Here is a 23,582-nt window from a genome sequence, read left to right as displayed (position 1 = left end):
AAATAAAAATTGGACAGGATATTAAATTAGCAGATAATCTCGTTAATTCCCTGCCTAGTGGTTTAGTTTTAAATGGCACTCCTTCATCCTCTCCACTTCCATTAATGTGTGGTTGAGGAGAGGACACCAGTAGCAAGAAGCTCAAGTGGTCCATCCATTTTACAAAGTGGATACAAATCCAGGTTAAAGGCTGAGTAAAAACAGAAAATGCTGGAAACACTCAGCAGGTCAGGCAACATCCGTGGAAAGGGAAAAAATTAACCTTTTCAGTGTAGGATTTGTCATCAGATGGGGAAAGAGAGAAAACAAGTTAGTTTTCAACAGCAGAGAGGCTGGGGAGGGATGGGTAGAACAAATAGAATATCTCTGATGGGCTGAGATCAAATCTGTAAATCTAGCAGTAGGACTAGCAGTTAGGATCAGAGTATGCTTCTTTATTTGTGTAATGTGGTGCCAATAGCAAGGCTACAAATAGAAAAAGAAAAAAGTGAGCCAAAATGATAATAAGCAGAATGGCCAGTTCTAAAACAGAGAGAAAGAGTGTGTTACCTAAGTTGAAAAATTTGATTTTGAGTACGGAAGGTTGCAACATGCCCAGACAGAAGATGAGGTTTTGCTCCTCAACCTTGTATTGCCCCTTGTTGTAACAGTGCAGGAAGCTACAGACTGAAAGGCCAGAGTAGGAGTCGGGGAATCAAAGTTGTAAGCAACTAGAAGTTCAAAGTCGCTCCTGCAGACTGAATGCAGGTACACATTCAAGTCCCTATTTGTTGTCCGGTTAGGAATCTCATTTGAGATACCCGTGCAGTTTTTACTTCCATTTTTATAGGACCTTGGCTCAGGATTTATCCCTCATCCCTAACTACCCTTGAAAAAGTAATAAGTTGCCTTCCTGAAGTGCTGCAGTCCTTCTGGTGAAGCTGCTCACACAGTATTCTTGGGAGAGGATTCCAGGATTTAGACCCAGCAACAATGAAGAAATGGTAAAATATTTCCAAATCATATCTGTGTTTGGTTTCACCAACATAGAGGAGGTCACATTGTGAATGCCAAATACAGTACACTAGATTGGAAGAAGAGCAAGTGAATCACTGCTTCATTTGGAAAGACTATTTATCCATGGAAGGTGGGAAGAGAAAAGGTGAACGGACAGGTGCTGCATCTCCTGTGAAGCTGGGTATCTTGCAGTGTGACACATTTCTTGGAACCTCAAGGCACATTTCAGGAGTCTAAAGGAATATTCTTCAATTGCCCAGATCTGTGCCACTCCAGCAATACTAAAGAGACTCAACACCATCCAGGACAAAGTAACCTACTTGAGTGGTACCCCATACACCGCCCTAAACATTCATTCCTCCACCTCTGGTGAACAGTGGTGTACTGTCAAGGTGTACTGTCTATAAAATGCATTGCAGTTACTTGCCTAGGCTACTCTAGTAGCTGTTCTCAAACCAACAACCTCTACCACTAACAAGGACATGGGAACATCATCATCTACAGGTTCTCCTCCAAATCACACAACATCCTGATTTGGAAATATTTCTTCATTGTTGCTGGGTCTAAATCCTGGAATTCTCTCCCAAGAATACTGTGTGAGCATCTTCACTAGAAGGACTGCAGCACTTCAAGAAGGCAACTTATTACCTTTTCAAGGGCAGTTAGGGATGAGGAATGAATCCTGAGTCAAGATCCTAAAAAAATGAAAGTAAAACAAAAACTGCACAGGTATCTCATATGGGATTCTGAACCAGACAGCAAACAGGAGCTTGGATTCTGCAACTTCAGATCAATGTGCAGAGAATCCTCACCCCTATTAAACAAGGAGACTTCATTTAATGAATCTCGGCTGTTTCCACATCTCACTGAAGCAAATAAGAAAACTGAGAGGGCCAATGTACTCTCATATTTTGATTAGACTTACTGTAACAGAAGTTAACAGAGAAAATGTTAGAACTATAAAGCAAGTTAGACAGCATTTAAAAGAAAGAAAAAATAGGCGAAAATATCGGGTGAAACAATTCATTGGATATGACTGACCATCTGTGAATTCTTTGTATTTACTTCGGCTGTCTACCAATGTTATTTTAATATATACCTCCAAAAATCTTCTTTGGAACAACTATTAAACATGGATCGACTGTGTGAAAATATAGGTTGGCAAGCTTAAAAACAATTTATCAAATAGAAATGTGTGTCAGGGATAATTTTTCACTTGTCCGCCTTGCTAAAACTAACCTACAAAAGTTGCTTAAAGTGATTGCTCGAGAAGATCGCTGAGACTGACTATCTGCTGTTCATGGTTCTATTAAGTAGATGTATTAAAGAGCTCCGTACAACTTATTTTCCGAAGAAGTGGTTGAATGCATGAATAGTCAAGCGCAAAAGCAATTTGAACATTTTAATATTTTTTTGGAAGGGGTTGGGTGGTGGGAAAGGAATGGCAAATGTAGACTGTCTGCAGAAAGATCCACATGTTATATACTCAGTTTTGCATCATCTCTATGACATCCTATTTTTCACAGCAAGTTAAACTTGCATTTGGACAAATTTGCCTTATGTACTTTTTTACCCACTTTTGTGTTGGAAAGCAGATTACTCACTATTTCACTGACAGGAATTTCCATAAACAGGGTGAGGTTTCTGTTAACAAGATCCTTCTCAATGTAAATTCATGCTACTTTCCATTTTCACTGGGAATATGGAAGAACACCCAAGTTAGGTAGGTAGTTAATGAGGATTTGATGCTTTTTGGAGATATTCTTGTACCACTTGACTGCTTGAATCATACATATCAGGCCAGTATCAGTTGTATGAAAGAATTATACCATTATAATTATCCTGTTCTTTTCCCATAAGCCAATTTTTTTTTTCTTTTTCAGTAATATATCCAGTTTTTGGGTCTAAAAATTCTAATACATCCTTTGCAATTTACCATAAGACCATAAAATATAGGAGCAGAATTAGGCCATTTGGCCCATCACGTCTGCTCTGCCATTCAATCATGGCTGATTTTTTCCAACTCCATTCTCCTGACTTCTCTCCTTAACCCTTAACCCCCTTACGAATCAAGAACTTACCAATCCCTGCCTTAAATACACCCAATGACTTGGCCTCCACAGCCTTCTGTGGCAATGAACTCCACAGATTCATAACCCTCTGGCTGAAGAAATTCCTCCTCGTCTCAGTTTTAAAGGGACGTCCCTTTATTCTGAGACTGTGCCATTGGATCCTAGACTCTCCTGCTAATGGAAACAACTTCTCTACGTCAACTCTATCCAGGCCTTTCAGTATCCAATAGGTTTCAATGTGATCCCCCCTTTCTTTCTTTTCCAATCTTTTTATTAATTTTCACATTAATAAACATTACATTAGTTATTATACACATGATACAAAGAGATCGGGATTACAATAATAACAGTTAATGTATACAGACACAAAGAGTAAAATGTGTAATCTGAACCTTCCAATCTCTTGATAGTTGAGCATGAAAAAGATTTAAAAAGAAATTTGATTATATGAAAAAACCCCAAACCAAAAAAAAGAACAATAACAAACCAAATAGTAATAATAAACAAAAACTAACCAAAAACTAAACAAAAACTGGGCTGTCGTATTTCATCGGTTAAAAGCATTAACTCTGCTCCTCTATTTTCGAATAGAAAGTTATTGAAAAGGATTTGGAAAAGGTCAGCTTACATCATATGAAAATGCCGAATAAATGAGCTCCAAGTTTCTTCAAATTTAACCGAAGGCTCAGTAGTACCACTCCTAATTTTTTCTAAGTTTAGACATGTTATAGTTTGGGAAAACCATTGGAATGTAGTAGGGGGTTTAGGATCTTTCCATTTAAATAGAATGGATCTCCTGGCTATTAATGTAACAAATGCAATCATACGACAAGCTGAGGCAGATAAATGGCCAGAATCCATCATTGGTAACCCAAAAATTGCAGTAATAGGATGAGATTGTACCATACTCAATACCACTGAAATAATATCAAAAATGTCTTTCCAATATTTTTTCCAAAAGAGGGCAGGACCAGAACATATGTGTCAGGGTAGCCACCTCAGAATTACATCTATCACAGATAGGATTTATATGGTGATCCCCCCCTCATCCTTCTGAACATCAAGTACAGACCCACAACCGTCAAACACTCCTCATATGTCAAGCCTTTCATTCCTGATATCATTCATGTGAACTTACTCTGGACCCTCTCCAGGCCAGCATATCCTTCCTTAGTTAGGAGGCCCAAAATTGCTCACAATATTCCAAATGCTGTCTGACCAAGGCCCTACAAAGCCTCAGCAGTACATTTTTGCTTTTATGTTCTAGTCATCTCATACTGAATGCTAACATTGCATTTGCCTTCTTTACTACCAACTCAACCTGCAAGTTAACCTTAAGGAAATCCTGAACTAGGACTCCCAAATCCATTTGCACCTCCGATTTCTGAATTCTTTCCCCATTTAGAAAATAGTTTACACCTTAATTCTTCCTACCAAAGTACATAACCCCACACTTTCCTATGCTGATTCCATCAGCCACTTCTTCGCCCACTCTCAAGCAGTCCAAGTTCTTCTTCAGACTCCCTGCCTCCCTAACACTACCTGTCTGTTTGATTTAGGATCCCTCAATTTGATCCTACCCAATCCCTCTGCAAACTTCAGCTACACTCAAAGTATAAGAGCCCAACACTGATGGATGATTTGGATGGGGAATTGGATGGTAATATGTGATCAGAGGTTGGGCATTGATGCTGTAAGGCTGGGGGACATGAGGATGGGTTGTTGACTTACCTTGCAGGTGTCCCACACTGTTTTTTGAAAGACCATATTATTCTGGCAGTGTCCAATAATGATCGCCTCCAAAAGGAGCATTGCAAGGGGAATTATATCATCCTGTGTGACCCTGATGTGGAAACAAAGCAGGCTCACACCATTAATACTCAGTCCAATTTCTGGCCTGGTTATGACAATTATTGCATTTCAACTCCAGGATACAGAAGCAATCTTCATCTGAATAATGCAGAATAAACAGAAGAGCTTTATGTAATTGAATGTCAAGACAACCATCTGCTTTTACATAGTGTATTCCACAACATAACTTGTGTTCAAGAAATTTCTCATCTCCCTTCAGGTTCTTTAGCCAATTGCATTATACCTCTGCCCATCAGTTATTGTCCCTCCCGCCAGTGGAAGTAATTGCTCCTTATTTAAACTAACAAATCCCTTCATACTTATGGAAATACTTTTCCTTTAACTCATCCTCTTGAGAGGTTTAAAATGAAATAAATTTCCAGCAACCAACATTACATTAAAATATCTTACCCCATAATGAAAATAAATCATTTGACTGGTTTTCATTCTCAATTTCTTATTCATTCCTCCATCCCTTAACCTGATGCATAATAGACTAACTCTGTTCAATATAGAATTCGGCAAAGTAATTACCTTATACAGTACTATTCAATGCATTGAGTAAATGTGACAGGTGAGCAAAATTGTAGCCAAAGCCTTGCTAGCACAATTTACAAATCTTTTATAGAATAAAATGATTTTATTAGCTTTAATCTAATACAAGAATAATCTGCTTGCGCTATCAGCTATCAGGAAGACTTCAAGGTCATCAGGGTTGATGTTTAGGAAACCTATGCTCAGTATCCAAAGGTTTACCATTTCAGTTCAATCTCTCATGTTTATATGCTAAATAGCTGCAGAATTCTTCATTTGTCTAAGTCAAACATTGACAGCTTCGACCTTAAAGGCACAGCGCTTTTTAAGAAGAATTCTGTGTGAAATAACTACAATATTGGATTTATGTTCTAGTCATCTCATACTGAATGCTAACTTTGCATTTCCCTTCTTTACTACTTTAACTTCTTAACAGTGGATTGCGCAATAAATTTTCCTATCAATGTCTATTTCAGGATTTAACAGAAATATGTACATTACACAGAGTCAGAGTTTCAGATGAAATATTTCAGATATATATTTATTTCAGGCAAATTCAATTCTTTCCCCATTTTTGAATCAGTTGGATTTTCTTTTCACCACTTACTGCTGATTCTGTGTTCACCATTTGCAATTGAAACTACATTAAAATGTACTGTGATGATCTCTTCCTGCATAATGGATTCAGTGCCATCTGAAAGAACATTTTGGAAGAAGTTGTAACAGTAGTCTTTTTTAAAGAAATATAATAATTGCTTTCTATCACCAATGATACGTAGTTCTAGGAGAAAATCCTGTACCATCAAATTTAACTATCCCTGCAGAATACTGGGAAACGTTCCAGACTTCATCTGATGCAGCAACACCTTATTGACGGCAATGGCTGGCCTACCCTCTCAACTCAAGGCAATTTATTCTCAGACTTGTCCCATTCCCCAGTGGGGTAACTATCTTGGCTTTGACCAGTAGATTCCCCTGACAGAATGATGAAGATTGGGAATTTGGTTTCCGACGGATGAACTTACATCCTTCTTCCCAGTGTCACAGGTGATGATGCATGTTATTGACTTTTTTTTAAATCTCCCAATTGCTAAAGTTCTAAGCAAAATCTGGTCAAAAGGAGGTAACCTGGTCCTTATTTCTGTACTAAATTGCCTTTTGGAAAATGATATTTCCTACACAAGGTCTTTGCTTGCATTTTCATACTAGTGGTGCTGAGATTAGGAATTTGGCTAGGCAAGGAATAAAATCTGTTTTGCAAACATTGTGCTGCCACAAACACAGCATGGCCATTCTGTGTCATTAAAAATGGAAACAACCACTTAGCACTGTAATAAAATGAATTGATTTAAAGAAAAATCTATCAATTCATTTGGTCGCTATTTACACTTATGGATCTCTCCATGGATTTCTGAATGGGCAGGATTAATTATGGCAACATCACCCACTCAGCTTCATTATATTCAGTCTGCTTCCAAGCCATTCCTTTAATAAAAAAAACTTTAAGTCTTTCCTCACCAAATATTATTTCTGCATGTGCTCTCAAATGAATAAGCAGCTCCTTTTGAATATCCACAGTGCCTTTTTTCAGTGGATCATGAGACACCTTAGGATAGATATCCTCTTAAACTGCCAGCTCACATTTTCTGTTAGCCATTAACAAATCCCTAAACACGATAACCCTGGCATTTTCTCCTCCTTTTGGTTCAGAAAATGCTTAGAGTGTTACTCCAAGTGCTCTCTCAAGTGCATCAGGTCGTCTTGGAGTTTGTGTAAACTAATAGGGTAGTTTGGAGAATTAACATTCAGTAGCAGGGACGCCTGAGACATGGGCTCAAACCTTACTGTAGCAGCTAAGCAATTTAAATTCAGGTAATTAAATCATTCTGGAATGAAACACTAGAATTAGCAATTGTGACCACAATTGTCTTAAAATCCATTTGGTTTAGTAATGTTCTTCAGGAGAGGAAATCTCCCATCAGTATCCAGTCTGGCAAAGCAGTTGATCTTAACTCCCTGCTGAAGTGATCAAGGAAGCTGATTCAGGGATTTTTTGAGATGGAGAATAAATGCTGGACTTACCAGCAAAGGCCACATTCTGTGTACAAATGAGAAGCTAATTAGCTCCCTTACCTCAAGTTTTGTTCCTAATTTTTATAAAAAATGATTAACTTTCCAACTTTAAAATATTACTTTCTAACTTTCTACAATCCAATCATTGACCTTTTTTTCTCGGTGTCCCTTGAATGTATAGTCAGCTCAAACATCTTACCAGGGCATTAGAAAGGGGGTTGTAGGTGTCTCGCAACACCCCCTTATTTCCAGCTCACAATCAATAATTATTAAGTAATTTAAGGACGTGTATATTATGTGTATAAATATGTTTATTAAATATGCATTTTCTAAAGTAGTCATATTTAAATATCTGTGCATGGCTCTCTCTGTAATTGAATCTGCCGTGACCATTTCTGCTCCTTGAATGTCAAAAGAGTCCTAACTAATTTTATGACTGTGACTGTTATTTTGGTGCATATTCTTCCTCAAACTCTCTGCAGTCATTGACAGGGATGATCATCTTAATCACCTCCATTGTTTATCTCAGTGGAGCGGTTCCCATCTGGTTCTGTTTTCTCCCATTCATTTGTAGCTGGAGTGCTTCTCAATCCACTCTAGAATTGTAACCTTAAAAATGTGCCAAAGATTCATCCTTGGGTGGCCTCCTCCTCATCCTCTTCATGTTGTCCCGTGGTGACGTCACTTCTGGACATGGGACAAGCTTCCACTTATTTGCTAATGATACCCAACACTGTCTGCTCCAACCCACCCTGTTATGGCTTTGTTAACACTCCAGGTGTCCAATATCCAGTCTTACATGAGCAACTCATGGATGTAGCTTCCCCTCTCCTGTGGGATCCATAAACCCACTGACTCCCACAGCTACCTTGACTACACCTCCTCCCACCTGGTCTCTTGTAAGGATTCCATCTCTTTTCCGTCTCCGCCACATCTGTTCCGAAGATGAGGCTTTCCATTCCAGGATATCTAAAATGTCCTCCTTCTTCAGGGACCATGGATGATGGATCCCTCACCCACATTTTCTCCATTTCCTGGACTTCTGCTCTTACCATGCCCACCCCAACCACACCCCTCCCACCCACCCAGACAAAGCAGAGATCCCCTTGATCCTCGCCTTTCACCCTATCAGCCTTTGCATCCAGCACAGCATCTTTTGCCATTTCCACCAGATGCAATAGTATCCTACCACCAGTCACACCTTCCACTCCCCACCCTTCTCTGCTTTCCATAGAGACCCCTCTCTCTCTGGCTCCCTGGTTTGCTCCTCCCTATTCACTCACCCTTCCCTGTCTTTCACTGGCACTTTTTCCTGCAACTGTAGGTAGTGCAACATTTGTCGCTACACCTCTTCTGTCACCATCATCCAGGGACCCAAACAGCTTTCCAGGTCAGTCAAAGATTCGCCTGCACCTTCTTCAATCTCATCTACTGTATTCGGTGCTCTCAATGTGACCTCCTGTACTTTGGTGAGTGCAAGCATGGACTAGGGGCCAATTTTGCAGGACACCTACACTTTGTCTGTAGTGGCCATCCTGACATCACAGCGGCGTGCTATTTCAGCTCCCCTTTCCAGTCCCACACTGACCTGTCAGTCCTTGGTCTTCTTCACTGCCAGGGTGAGGCCAAAGGCAAACTAAAAGAACTGCACCTCATAGTATTGCATTCAGTTCTGGTTACCCCATTATAGGGAGGATGTCGAGAGTTTGGAGAGGATGCAGAAGAGTTTTACCAAGATGCTGCCTGGATTAGAGGGCATGTGCTATGAGGAGAGGTTGGACAAACTTGGGATGTTCTCTCTGGAGCAATGGAAGCTGAGGGGAGATCTGATAGAGGTTTATAAGATTATGAGAGGCATAGATAGACAGCCCTTTCCCCAGGGTTAAAATGTCTAATACCAGAGGGCATGCATTTAAGGTGATAGAGGGTAAGTTCAAAGGAGATGTGCGGGGCAAGGTTTTTACGCAGAGAGTGCTGGGTGCCTGAAATGCATTGCCTGGGGTGGCGGTGGAGGCAAATACAATAGGGGCCTTCAAGAAGCTCTTGGATAGGCACATGAATGTGAGGGAAATGGTAGGATATGGAAATTCTGTAGGCAGAAGGGATTGGTATAGTTGGGCATTTTATTGCTAATGTAATTGGTTCGGCACAACAGTGTAGGCCAAAGGGCCTGTTCCTGTGCTGTACTGTTCTATGTTCTATTACACCTGGGTAGTCTCCAATCCAATAACATGAACACTGAATCTTCCAACTTGAGATAACCTACACTCAATATGCTCCTTTCTCTCTCCTTCTGGTTCCATCCTCGAACCCAATCACCCAGCTTCATTCCCCTCCCCCAGCTGGTTTCGTCTGCTTATTACCCACACCTTTAACTTGCTGAGTCTCCTATCCCCTCCCCAACTGGTTCCATCTGCCCATCATCCCTCCCTTACTGGTCCACATCACCTCACACCATTTGTATCTACATCCACCCTCCTCTCCCCCACCTGGTCCACTTGCCCCCTTTTTTTTTCTCTTTCCTTATCTGTCTCTACTTATCACCCAGCAGCTGCTGTCTCCTGACTCCACCCCAGCCCCCTGCCCCACCTGGTTCCATCTGCCAGTCATCTCCCTCTTCACGTGGTTCCACCCATTGTCTGCCAGTCCCTGCCTCACCCCTCCCTCTCACCTCTTTATACTGGCTGTCTCCCCTCTACACTCTCAGTCCTGATGCAGCGTCTCAACCCAAAACATTGACTATCCCTTTGCCTCCACAGATGCTGCTCGACCCGCTAAGTTTCTCTAGCAGTTTGTTTTTTGTTACATGAGCAACTGTTTCCTTCAGCTATACATTGAGAAGCTCAAAGCTATCTTCTTCAGGCTTCAGTCCAAACTCTGTAATCTGATAGCCACTTCTATCTCCCCTCACTATCTCAGACTGGTTACAATGTTCTATTTGACCCCAAGCCAAAATTTCAGACCTCGTGTCACTAACGTTACAAATGCTGTTTTCTTCCCTCTCCATCACATAGTCTACTTCAAGATACCTCCAGCATACCATGTACCTTGTTAACCACAGACATATGTATTCATATACTTTTCTGTCAGCCTTCCATCTACCTCAGTAAAGTGTAAAGTATAAAGTGAAAGGCCCAGATAGAGTGAACATGGAGAGGATGTTTCCAGTAGTGGGAGAGTCTAGGACCAGAGGGCACAGCCTCAGAATAAAAGGATGTTCTAAAGAGACAGATATGAGGAGGAATTTCTTTAGCCAGAGAGTGGTGAATCTGTGGAATTCATTGCCACAGATGGCTGTGGAAGCCAAGCCACTGGGTATATTTAAAGCGGAGGTTGAAAGGTTTTTGATTAGCATGGATGTCAAAGGTTATGGGGAGAAGGCAGGAGAATGGGGTTGAGGGGGAAAAATAAATCAGTCATGGTTGAATGGCAGAGCAGACCTGATGGGCCAAATGGCCTAATTCTGTTCCTATGTCTTCTGATAATTGATCTGAAACTTAGTAGCATGAACCAAGCCCCATGCTGTTCATCCATGTGTTCAATGAACCCTCGTTCCTAAATATCTCAAATATAAACCTCTTCATGTCTCATCTATCCCCTTTCCTCTGACCTCATCCAGATATAGTCAGAAATTCATAGAGTTATAGAGCACAGAAACAGGCCCTTCAGCCCAACTCGTCCATGCCAACCAAGGTACCTACCTGAGCTAATCCCATTTGCCAGTGTTTGGCCCATATCCCTCTAAACCTTTCCAATCCATGTAACTGTCTAAATGTTTTTTAAATGATGAATAATGACTTTGCATTTTGAGCAGTCCAAACCCTCCACATCCATTCTTTGCATTTATTTCTGTTCATTAATTTTTCAGGATATGGGCATCGCTAGGAAGCCCAGCATTTATGGCTCATGCCCAGTTGCCCGTGAGAAAGTGTTGGTGAGCCACCTTCTCTAACCACTGTGAAAATCAAAAAAAATCTGCAGATGCTGGAAATCTAAGATAGAAGCAGAAAGTACTGGGAAATACTCAGTAGGTCAGGCTGTATCTGAGAGAAGGTCTGAAATGTTAACTCTGTTAACTCCAGCATATGCTGCCTGACCTGCTGAGAATTTCCAGCATTTTCTGTTTTTATTTTATTCTTTAACCATTACCCTCCTTCTGGTGAAAATATTCCCACAATCTAGTTGGGTAGGAAGTTCCAGAATTCAGGCCCACAATAATGAAGAAAAGGCAATATATTTCCGAGTCACGATGGCGTGCAGCTTGGAAGGGAACCTGAAGGTGGCGTTTCCATTCACCTGCTGCTCTAGTCCTTCTTGATGGTAGAGGCTGTGAGTTTGGGAGGTGCTGTTGGACCAGTTTAGATGAGTAATCCAAGTGAATTTTGTAGTTGTACAGACAGCAGCTATTGTGCATCTGTGGCAGAAGGAATAAATAGGGTGGTGGATGGTGTGCCAATCAAGTGGGCTCCCTTTTCATGGGTGGTAATTAAACAAAAGAATGCCAGAAAAGCTCAGCAGGTGTGGAAGGATCTGTGGTAAGAGAACAGTCAGCATTTTGGGTGTGTAATTATGTGTTCTCAGCTGGATTTACAAATAAAATTAGACACGGAGCCATGTAAAGGGAGGTATTAGGGTAGAAGTTCCTCAAGATAGGCTTTAAGGAGTAATACAAAAGGCGCTGGAGGAACTTGGTGGGTCAGACAGAATCTATGGAGGGAAATGGACAGTCGACGTTTCGGGTCGAGACCGTTCATCTGGTCGACCCAAAATGTCAACTGTCCATTTCCCTCTATAGATGCTGCCTGATCCTCTGAGTTCCTCCAGTGCCTTTTGTGGTGCTCCAGATTCCAGCATCTGTAGTCTCTTGTGTCTCCATGTAGGCTGTAAGGAGTGCCTTAATGGTAGAGACAGGCTGTGAAAAGTCATCAAACATAGAGTCAGATCTGACTGAAGGTCTCAGACCTCACACATTAACTGTGTTTCTCCTTCCCCAGATATTGCTTGACCTGCTGAGAATTTCCAGCATTTTCTGTCCTTAATTCAGATTTCCAGCACCTGTAGTTTTTTTTTTGATTTTCATTGTCATGGATGGTGTTGTGTTTCTTGAGTGCTGTTGAATCGGCACTCATTCAGGCAAGTAGTATTCCAACACACTCCTGACATGTGCCTTTTAGACAATGGATAGACTATAGGGCATCAAGACTTGAGTCACCTCCTGGACTTCTAACATACATTTCCTGTATCCCCTTCTCCACCCCCCACATCTCCTTCTTCAAAACATTTTTTGATCAAATTTTGTTGTACAGGTTATTGCTGCTGCCTTCGTTTTTTTCTTTTGTCTGAAACTCACTGAGAGGGATTTTTCTGTATAAAAGGATCCAGAAAAGCTTGTCACATATTAGTTTACCAGGCTGTTATATTGCAATTTATCATTTGAAGACCAATAAAGAGTTAAAAATCAAGGTACAACTTTGATGAAAATTCACATAGAGTCCAAAATCAGATCTGGGAGACATTTGCAATAAATTTCTAAAATTATATTGTGTTAATGCTTTGGAGACTGAATCAACAATAACCAGTGTTAAACGAGAAACAATGCACTGCGAAGAAATTTTGGTAAAAATATCCTGGTTAAGTTTATACATATACAAGCACATACACACCCACACCCACACACATACACACACACCCCACACACCCCCCCCCCACACACACACACACTTATAAACAACTGTCTAAGCATCAAAGTGATATGAGCAAGTCATTGAATTTTACTTATATTAAATGTGTTCATCATGTTATGACAGTGAATTATAGATTGTATACTCTTTTGTGAAACTGTCAGCTTGTGTGTGTTTGATGTGCATGAGAAATTCCAAGGGAAAGACAGCTTCGTAAGAAATTATCTCATTCATGCCATCAAACTTGCACGTAATCATATACCAAGGAAGATAAATGGAAGGACCAGATAAAATATTGACAAGACTGCATTCCACACTTGTGTGGTTTTTACCCTATGATTTATTTTGAAAAAATTGAAAAATGTACATTAAATAATTATAAGTTACCTTGCAAGTGTCACTTTTAAATTGAGCTTCTCAATTTTGTGTGTTTATTGAAACAAGGCAGCATAATGTGCTGTCTCCTGTAATGCCCTCAATTAAATAAGGCTACTTTATATCAAGTCAGTGTTTTTAGGCTTAACCCTTCCCCAGACAGTCTTGCTTGATACTGCATTCTTTCTTCGAAATATCATTGTGACATATTTGCTCAGCTGAAGAAGACACATTCAGTTGAACAAGCACAAGCATGATATTAATCTTCTCTTCCTTACAAGTTCTGCAGGTCCTACCGAGGTCTGAAAATCCTTATACAGTCCTGTGGTAGTGTGCGGAGTTGTTCATTACTTCAGCAAGAAACTAGTCAAGTGATGTTTCATGCTGAGGTTTGAATATCCCTGCAATACTTGCTTCTTGAGAGGTTCTTAACTGTTCTGACTGACCTCTCAGTTGCTCCATTTGAGGTCAGGTAATATCCAAAAGCCAGTGTACAGTTGATACATTTAGCCTCAACAGTGTGAACTAAGGGACTAAAACAAGGTTGTCAGGTATAAAAATTGCGCGTAAAGAATCAACTCAACTTCTCTATCATTTGTTCAGTAGTGGTACACAAACCCATGTTCCCCAAAGCCGAGATATCTAAAATTAGAGCACATGACTTCGGGGTTAAGGGAATTTTTGTCGAAATTCAGTTGGCCAGGGACATGGCAAAAATACAATTTTTTGAAGACTGTTGGTCTTGTTACAAGTTGTGTGCTGTGAACTAAGTGACAGAAATTGCTCATCATCTACAACCTGATTTGGTGAGATTTTGCAGTTTCCTCAGGTCTGCATTGCTTTGTCTACCTTCAACACAGCCACTATTGGTGTGGCCCATTCATTCTAGTTGGTTTTCACAAAATCACCATGTTGTTCTATCCAGAACCATTCTGGGTATGCAATGGACAGCTTTGCAGCTGGTCTGATGTAAATGTGGCTCTTGTATCTTCTTATGCCAGTGGAGCTGTCTTTGAACATTTTGTCATGCCTTTCCAGTAAATCCATCAAGATGTGAATTGCAATATCAATATTAAAGATGTTAGTTTAATCTAGCTTAAGTTGTCTCAGCCAGCCCTTGCCCATTAAATCTGGCCTGTTTTCAGAGTCTGCCACAATGATGGGTAATTGTACTCACTGTCTCTTGTGTTGTCCTGTGCACTTCATTTATCTTAATATCCATAAAACCTCGGCAGAGTTTGCTTACAGTTTTATGGAGCTTTTCTTCAATGACATCTGGTTAAATTTGTGAGAGTAAATGTCCTATCTGATTACTAAACAGTCGGTGACAGTTTCACATTCCTCAAAAGTCTGTCCATTTGCAGTCATTACTGTTTGTGGCGAAGATGCTGTATAATCCTGGTCCCTTGTTCCCTAAATATATGTCCAAACTATGAAGTCCTCATTTCTACCTTTGCCTCTGAACTATTTCCAAGTTGCCACTGAAATTGCTTTTATTGCTCCCTTTAACCTTGGATCTGCAGGCTGTTGAAATGTGACCTTTCTTCTGGCAACTGAAATACTTAACTGCTGATAAGACTGTAGTAAGTGATGGCCACAGCACTAATGAAATGATATCGCCAGTATGCTTTGAATTTGTTTTTGTAGTCTTAGACTTTACCACAGCTCTCTAACTATATGCTGCAACTATATCAGTCAGTCTTGGTGAACAAGATTCACCGGCATTGCCATTTTCATAGACATGGCAATTTATATTAAAGTTCCAGTGTTAGGTTTAATGTGCTCAAAAGCTTTGACTGAATTTATTCATTTACTAGCCTGCACAAAAAAACCTAGCATTTAAGGCAGAGTCCAAAAAATTCACCAAATTAAAATGCAAGCATAACTTCTTTAATCAAGCAACCTATTAACTAATGGTGTCATCTGTGTTCTGGCTTCTTGTCCCATCCTTACAGCTTTCAGCTATTTTTAATGGCTTTAGACCAATCTTCCTATTTCTACTCAATACTTTTTAAACAAGGCACCTTTTCCTTTGAATAGTGCAAGATTTGTGAGTTTTCTGTATGCTTCTGGTCCAGTGTTTGCCTTTCATATGTCTACGTATTGCAGACACAAGAGACTGCAGATGCTGGAATATGGAGCAACAAACAGTATCTGTGGAGCGAAATGGATAGTTGACCAAATTATGTTCCATCCAGATGAAGGGTCTCAACCCAAAATGTCAACTGTCCATTTCCCTCCACAGATACTGCCTGACCCGTTGAGTTTCTCCAGCATTTTGTTTGTTGCTTTACATATTGCATTGTTTTAGACTCTTACAATAATGCCTTCTTGGTCTACATTTCCAATATTATTTGTTTTAGGTAAATAAGAAAATTGATGAAGGCAGTGCATTAGGCATGGTTCCATGGACTTCAGCAAGGCTTTTGACAAAGTCCCGCATGGTAGGCTGGTCCAGAGATTAGGGCACATGGAATCCAGGGTGTGCTGGAAAACTGGATCCAAAATTGGCTTGGTGATAGGAAGTAGAGGGTAGTGGTCAAGGGGTGTTTTTCAGATGGAGGCCTGTAACTAGTAGAATACCACAGGGAATCATCCTGGGACCATTGTTGTTCGTCATATATCTATAAATGACTTGGATGAGAATGTATGTGAACCGCTTAGTAAGCTTGCTGATGACACAAAAAGTGGATAATGACGAAGGTTGTGTAAGGACACAGTGGAACGTAGATCAGTTGGAAAGTTGGCCGATGGAATTTAATCCAAACAAGTGTGAGGTAGTGCACTTGGGAATGTCAAATATTAACAGGATATGCACAGTAAATGGCAGAATCCACATGAATGTTGCTGTAAGAAGGGATCTTGGAGTGCAAGTCCATAGCTCCCTGAAAATGGCGACACAGATGGATAAGGGTAGTAAAGAAGGCATTCAGCATGCTTTTCTTCACAGGCCGAGGCACTGAGTACAGGGGTTGGGATGTCATGTTGCAGCTGTACACAACATTGGTAAGGCTGCACTTGGAGTATTGTATGTGGTTCTGGTTGCTACATTACAGGAAGGATGTAATAGCATTGGAAAGAATGCAGAAGAGATTCACTGGGATGTTGCCTGGAATGGAGGGCTTTACTTATACAGAAAGATTGGATAGGTTGGGTTTATTCTCACTGGAACATAGAACACTGAGGGGTGACCTTACAGAAATTTATAAAATTACAAGGGGCATAGATAGGGTAGATAGTCACAGACTTTTTTCCTTTGGTGGGGGGGTCTAAAACTAGAGGGCATAGGTTTAAGGTGAGAGGGGAGAAATTTAAAAGAGATCCGAGGGGCAAGTTTTTCACACAGAGGGTGGTGATTATATGGATCGAGCTGCTAGAGGAAGGGTAGGGGCAGATACAATTACGGTGCTTAAGAAGCATTTGGACAGTTACTGGGATAGGAAAGGAGTAGAGTGACACGGGCCTCATGGGATTAGCAGCAATAGGTGTCACAGTCGGCATGGACAAGTTGGGCTGAAGGGCCTGTTTCTATGCTGTTCAGCTCTATGACTCAATTAAAGAAGATGACCATTCATTCAATTCATGAGCTGAATGGTTCTCAAGTTCAGGCATACATCCTAGCCTCCCGTTATAGCCTTGTTTACCCCTTCCTATTCAAAAGTGACATAGCTAAAATTGGTGCATGTGATAGTTTAGTGAAAGATCAACACCGCTGTCCCTTGCACTGGAACTTCTGTACAGTGCACTCTCTTATGTGCTCATTTCAGGTCTTTGACAAACAAAATTCCCTGCATGTAGTTGCATACACCATCAAGAGTCATTTTTTGTGCTACAAACTCAATTAAAACTCTCGCAGTAATAGTCAACAATATCCTGTAATGATCCTGAAGGAAGACTATCACTCTCATTGCCAATTTCTAATTCTTCATGAATGCATTGAAACACAGCAGAGGTAAGGGTTTATTTACAATATGACACAAAAACGATTTACATGTTGAATCTCTTAAGCTGTTGCTGCAAATTGAATGTTCCCAGTTATTTGTGACAATGGTATCTTGTTGGAAAGCAAGCACGCTTATGTAAATTGAGCCATGTTTTCAATGAATAGAAATTTATGAGATCATTTTGAATGGAGAGAATTGGATATTTTAAGACGTATGTAAAAGAATCCTCACTTTTCTTCCCTTAATGCTGCTTGTTAGAGACCCATCACTTTGAACAGCTAGGTTGATAGTAAATGCTGTTGCTGTCAGCAAGTGTCATTGTGGTGCCACTGTGTCATTGAGTTGCCAACTGAACTTAAGGCTGTCAGCTCCAAAATTTTGGAGCTGGTCAAGTACTCATCACAACTTTCCATTCCATTTGTCCACATTCTCCCCAAAGTTTTCATTTCATCACTTACTGCAAGGCTTGAAGCTTTTACGTCATTTGCAATTTTATTTGTCATGGATACACAATTTTAATTTTCTAGGTTGTGTGTGATAATTATTTTAATGCTGAAAGAACTTATTCTGATTTTATTCCAATTTGAGAAAACATCATCAACCCCCACAGGACTGTTTTACATTATCCCAATTCTAAATGATCATTTTGAAAGTTTCCATATCATCTCGATGAGATACTGGAGTGAATTGGCCCTTGAGCATTTAGCTTATGAGGGAAACATGTTTTGCAGAATACTTATTCATAGATGGCAGGTTTATTCCCGCTAAGCTGTATCCATCTCCTGTCTAATTCCTTTCTGTAATATACATCCTCTGCTTTAATTTTTCCAAATACCTGGGAAAATTTCCCACATTTTTGTGTTTTTTTTCCATTCTCCAATTAATTTCCTTCATTAAACATAATTGGGAAATTGCTGAATTCAACTTTCCTCAGTGCTTATAATTTTTACTTCTAATTTTCAGAATAGTCATTTTTATTTTTGTATAGTGGTTAAATTTTCTTCACAGAATAAATCCAGACATCTTTAATTGAAGATAGCTTCTAATCAAAAGATCTTTAGTGTATAGCCTTACAACTGAGCCCTGCATATTGCTGTTATCTAGCAGGATGGTTCAGCTATCCAGGCCATCCAATTTAAAATATTTCCTCATAGAAGCAGCTGCTATATATTAAATTTCAATGTGCAAAACAGTAATGTGATTGCTGGTTGCAAAATTTTTCTGTTATTGCCTGAATATTCATAAAATTGTTTAACTTTACACTTCCAGCATTTTCTGAATGTCCTTATTTTTATTGTTATTAAGCATCAGTAAAAACCTTTTAACTGTATAAAGTACCCAAGATAAATGATAGAATGTTAACTCCATATGGCGGAAACAGTTGTGAACGAGATAAAATCAAAGGTGTAGATTTTGTAACAGGACAGAAAATAATACTTATTTTAACATTGCTGTTCTGTAGAGGTACTGTCTCACAGCTCCAGTGACCCGAGTTGGGTCTTGACTTCTGGTATGTCTGTGTGGAGTTTGCACATTTCCTCCAGGTGCTCCAGTTTCTTCCCACATCCCAAAAACTTTCAGATTGCTAGTAAAATGCCCCTGGTGTGTAGATGAGTTGGAGAATCTTTTTGGAGTTGATGGGAATGTGGGGAGAATAAACAATGGGTTGAGCATAGCAAGGTGCTTGGTGACAGCATAGGTTTGGTGGGTCAAAGGGCCTGTTTCATTGCTGTATGACTTTTATGACTTTAGTTGGCTGAGGTAGCTGCCTGACTCAGATAAAAGTCTCAACTATCCAAACAGTTATTCTGTATAATAAATGGGACCCTGATCCTACAATAACTGTGACTGGTGGGGTGCTTACTGTGGACACATTGCTCAGTAAAATCTGACAGACACCCAATGGAGATCTTGCAATGGAGGGAAGAGTGCAAACATATAGAGGGGCTAGCAACTCCTCTTTGGTCAGTAGCACTAAGTATGCTATGCTGTAGCGACAGTGAATTTTACTTTGCCTCCAACTTTCAGTTCCGCTGACTTCAATGGATGAATTTTTAGGTTTTCATACCCTGCCCCAAAGGCTCACTACTTTCCTGGGTTATTTTCACCTTTCTTTTAAGTGTCAATATAGCAAAGCAGTTTTTAACCTGTGGGACTAATTAACTTAACAAAATGAATTTACTGAACCATATCCTGAAAAAAGAACAAATATATATAAATTATACAACACCAGTATTTATTAAAATTATTAGGGACCTAGAATCAGGGAAATTTTCAACATATAAATGTCCATCCCAGTTTATTCCACTTCCCAGCTTTTATGACTCTTCAATTGTTTATCCAGCTATTTTTTAAAACCGTGGTGAGAGCCTAGCAACATCCATGTTAAATGTTCTCTGCACCCTCTCTTGTGCAATCACATTCCTCGTGTAACGTTATGACCAGAAATGTACATAGTGCTTTAGTGAATGGAGAAAGGAATGTAAGAAAGCAATGGCCTAGGTGTTTTGGTGGGCCATGAAGTAAAACATGAAAGTCTAAACTTCTATGGCTAGCTTCTCAGTAGCCAAAACACATTTGCTTGTTGAAAAGTTTTGTGATTTTAGTGAAAACCTAACTCCAACTCTTTGCCTTCTTGTTACTTTGAATCATTGAATCATCATCTATTGTTTGTTACGTGGATAATAATTTATAGGAATGTAATGCTGAGAGTCCTTTGGTGTCTTCACAGCGTTCTGTGAGGATGGCTGCAGAAATGGAGGTACCTGCATCGCTCCCAAGGTCTGTGCATGTCCACAAGGATTCACAGGACAACTCTGTGAAACAGGTAAGCAGAGAGGATTCTTCATGATATTCTTCTTCTCCTTAGGCAGTTTCTTGTGGTTAAGGATAACTTGCTGCAGTTCTTATAAGTGGTTGAGTAGTCCTATGCAGAATGCATGCACTCTGCCACAGGCAGGGCAGGCAGGCATTGAGAGGTCCTGAAGAGGAGACTCAAATGTCAGTGCCTTCCTGGATGCTCCTCCATTTTGAGCAATTACAGGTCAGCGACTCCCATGAGTTGCAGAAGGTTGTACAATTTTTCAAGGAAACTTTGGAGAACTCCCTTGAAGCAATTCTTCTGTCCTCCTGGAAATCTCTTGCCTTGAGTACAATGCCTGTTTCAGGAGTTTGGTATCAGCTATGTGGATCATGTGGGATGCCCACTGGTAGCTCATGGGCATAACTGGAGTCTGGATGTTGGGATTGCTGGCCAGATGGAGGATGCTGATATTGGATTTGGAGGATCTGGATCCTGCCAAGGGATTTGGAGAATTTTACAAATACAACACTGATGCTTTGAGGACCAGCTGTAAGTTGTCCATATCTCTGATGCATGCATGAGGCTGGGGATCGTTGCTGCTCTGCAGACCATGACATTGGTGCTGAGTTTGATATTTTTGTCTTCAAACACTCTTTTCTGTAGCAAGCCAAAGGCTGTGCTGGCATGCCGAGGTGGTGGTGAATTTTGTCAATGACGTCTGTCTTTAGTGAAAGGTGCTCCCCAAATATGGAAAGTGGTTCATGTTTTCCAGTGTCCCGTTTTAGATCTTGATTGACAGGGCTGATGTTGGGAGATACTGGAAAGTTTTTAGATGATCTTTGTCAGCTGTTTAGTGTCAGCCCATCCTCTCAGTTGCTTCAGTGAAGAAATCAACTTGAGCTCAGCCTTCATCTGTGTCTTTTGTCCACCAGGAGATACAATGAACATCATCTTCACCGTGTGACAAATGCAAGAAAAATATAGAGAACATCACCAACCACTCTGCCTGGTCCTTTTTGACCTACAAACCCATTAACTCTGTCAACCAAGAAAGATAATGAAGAATTATTTGCAAATTTGGCTGCCCACAGAAATTTATTCCCATTCTATGTCTACTACATTATGGCATGCATGCTATGATCCTAGCCAAGGGGTCCACTACAGACCCAGTCCCAGTGCAAACTGGTGTGAAGCTGGGCTGTGTCACTGCACCAATCTTCTTCTTAATATTCCTCACAGCAATATTAGACCTCACCTCCAACAAGTTCCCTCTGGAGTATAACTGATGAATGGGAACTTTTTCATCCTCCATCACCAGTAATACAAAAGCAGGATCCTACCTCACCCCGGTCATCGATTTACAATATGCAGAGGATGCTTGTATATGTGCAGACTGGGAGACTGAGCTCCAAGTCATTCTTGATTCCTTCACTGCAAGAACAGATTGAAATACTCAAGCATTCTTATTTCAGTTTGGCAGAGAAAAAGATGTCAGTATCTCTGCAGGATGATAAAATCATGTAATCCTGCACCAGATTATAAATTGTACATTAGATTTTTTTTATAAACTACTTTAGAGTTCAGTTTGTATTTTAATATTATGTGTGTGAAGTGTGAAATAAAACAAAATGCTGGGAATCCTCAGTAGTAGCAGTGGAAAGAGGAAAAGAATTAATGTTTCAGGTCAATGATCTCTCATCAAGGTTTTAATGTACTTGTTTACCTCAAGTTTTCAAACTGGAAAACAGTTTCACCACAATATTGCACGCTGAACCATAACTTCACAATAGGGACTTCCAACAGTTCAGTTGGCTTTGACCAAAGATTATTGAGAGATTTCACTGTTCAAAATTAATTGAAACAGGGCCAATCCATCAACCACCTCATTACTACACTGTGATCCCTTGTGATTTAACCAGCCACAGAGGTGTACCAGTGACTGACTGGTAATAGAGTGCTGGCAGACTACAAACTGATTAAACTGCTAGCTCTGACACAAACTGAATGCGATTTCTCCAAAATTTATACTGGGCCTTGGCCATGTTATTGCTGCAGAACTTATTAAACCACCTGCCCCCTCTATCCACTGACAGTTTTCCTGAGGCTGAACTTGGTTAGAGATTGTCTGTGTGAAGCCTGACATGAATACGGATCTCTACAGCCCAGATCTGCAATGGGGTCAACAGGTTAGAGGCTTTAATTCACTGAGGTCAGAGTAAATCCCTTTACATTATTGAGACTTCACATTTTTGGCACACTGCTGCTGGAAATACACAATAAATGAACGTCAGAAGCTGTAATGTAAACATGACTTTGAGGACTCTTATGCTTAACACAGCAAAAAGTAGTTGGAAAACACATAAACTGTAGCTCTATTGCTGTGGTTGGTAAGACTTATCATAAGGTTTTTCTTCAGATGAATGACCATTTCTGGCTATGAGAAGCTGTCAGCCTGAGTAAACATCATTCAGAATAACTTTAATAACCTAGCAAGATTCTATTACTTTTGCTACATTTAAAATAAACCAGCTAATTTTTACTGGAAATGAGAAACACTCAAGAATGGTTTTAAACTAATTATCAGCCTCTGCTAAGTATTTCTCAACAGACAGAAAATGGTAATAAACACTGCACAGTGTTCCAAAGAATGCTGAGTTCAAAGACAATTTTTGAAAGATGCCTTAAGAAACAAAGCCATTTACTTATTTTCCTCATTTAAAAGTATAACCACCTCCATAATAAAATTTAATTTAAACTATACTAGGCAACATTTAACGAAGTAAACAACTCTTGTTTAGAATTAGAATCAGGGTCAATTAACAGTTCTGCATTTCCCAGTTTACTGAAGAAGAAAATACAGGGCTAGTGTCTTCCATCTTCCCCTCACCCCGCTCTCTGCTTTCCGAAGGGATCGCTCTCTCCACGACTCCCTTGTCCACTCGTCCCTCCCCACTGATAACACCCGGCACTTATGCCTGCTACCACACCAAGTGCTAACACCTGTCCCTACACCTCCTTCCTCACCACCAGTCAGGGCCCCAGACAATCCCTCCATGTGTGGCAGCGCTTCAGCTGTGAGTCCGAGGGTGTCATTTATTGCATCTGGTGCTCCCGGTGCAGCCTCCTGTACATTGGTGAGACCCAACGCAAATTGGGTGACCACTTCGTCGAGCATCTTCACTCCGTCCCCCGCAACAGCCAGGACCTCCCGGTGGCCACCCACTTCAATTCCACATCCCATTCCCATACTGAC

The 23,582-nt window shown here is 40.4% G+C and overlaps 1 protein-coding gene across 1 annotated transcript in view; it reads left to right on the top strand.

Annotated features, from left to right (window-relative positions):
* LOC127578292 (protein kinase C-binding protein NELL2-like) overlaps window positions 1-23,582 on the top strand; it is a 201,367-nt gene that overhangs the window by 104,135 nt on the left and 73,650 nt on the right. Inside the window, exon 15 of the mRNA XM_052030139.1 lies at window positions 20,258-20,353. Within this exon, the coding sequence (XP_051886099.1) occupies window positions 20,258-20,353 (96 nt within the window). The remainder of the gene's footprint in view (window positions 1-20,257; window positions 20,354-23,582) is intronic.

This window comes from Pristis pectinata, chromosome 15 (genome assembly GCF_009764475.1).
Source record: "Pristis pectinata isolate sPriPec2 chromosome 15, sPriPec2.1.pri, whole genome shotgun sequence".
Classification (NCBI taxonomy): domain Eukaryota; kingdom Metazoa; phylum Chordata; class Chondrichthyes; order Rhinopristiformes; family Pristidae; genus Pristis; species Pristis pectinata.
The sequence above is the reverse complement of the archived record's forward strand: the minus strand, read 5'-3'. Positions and strand labels throughout refer to the sequence as shown.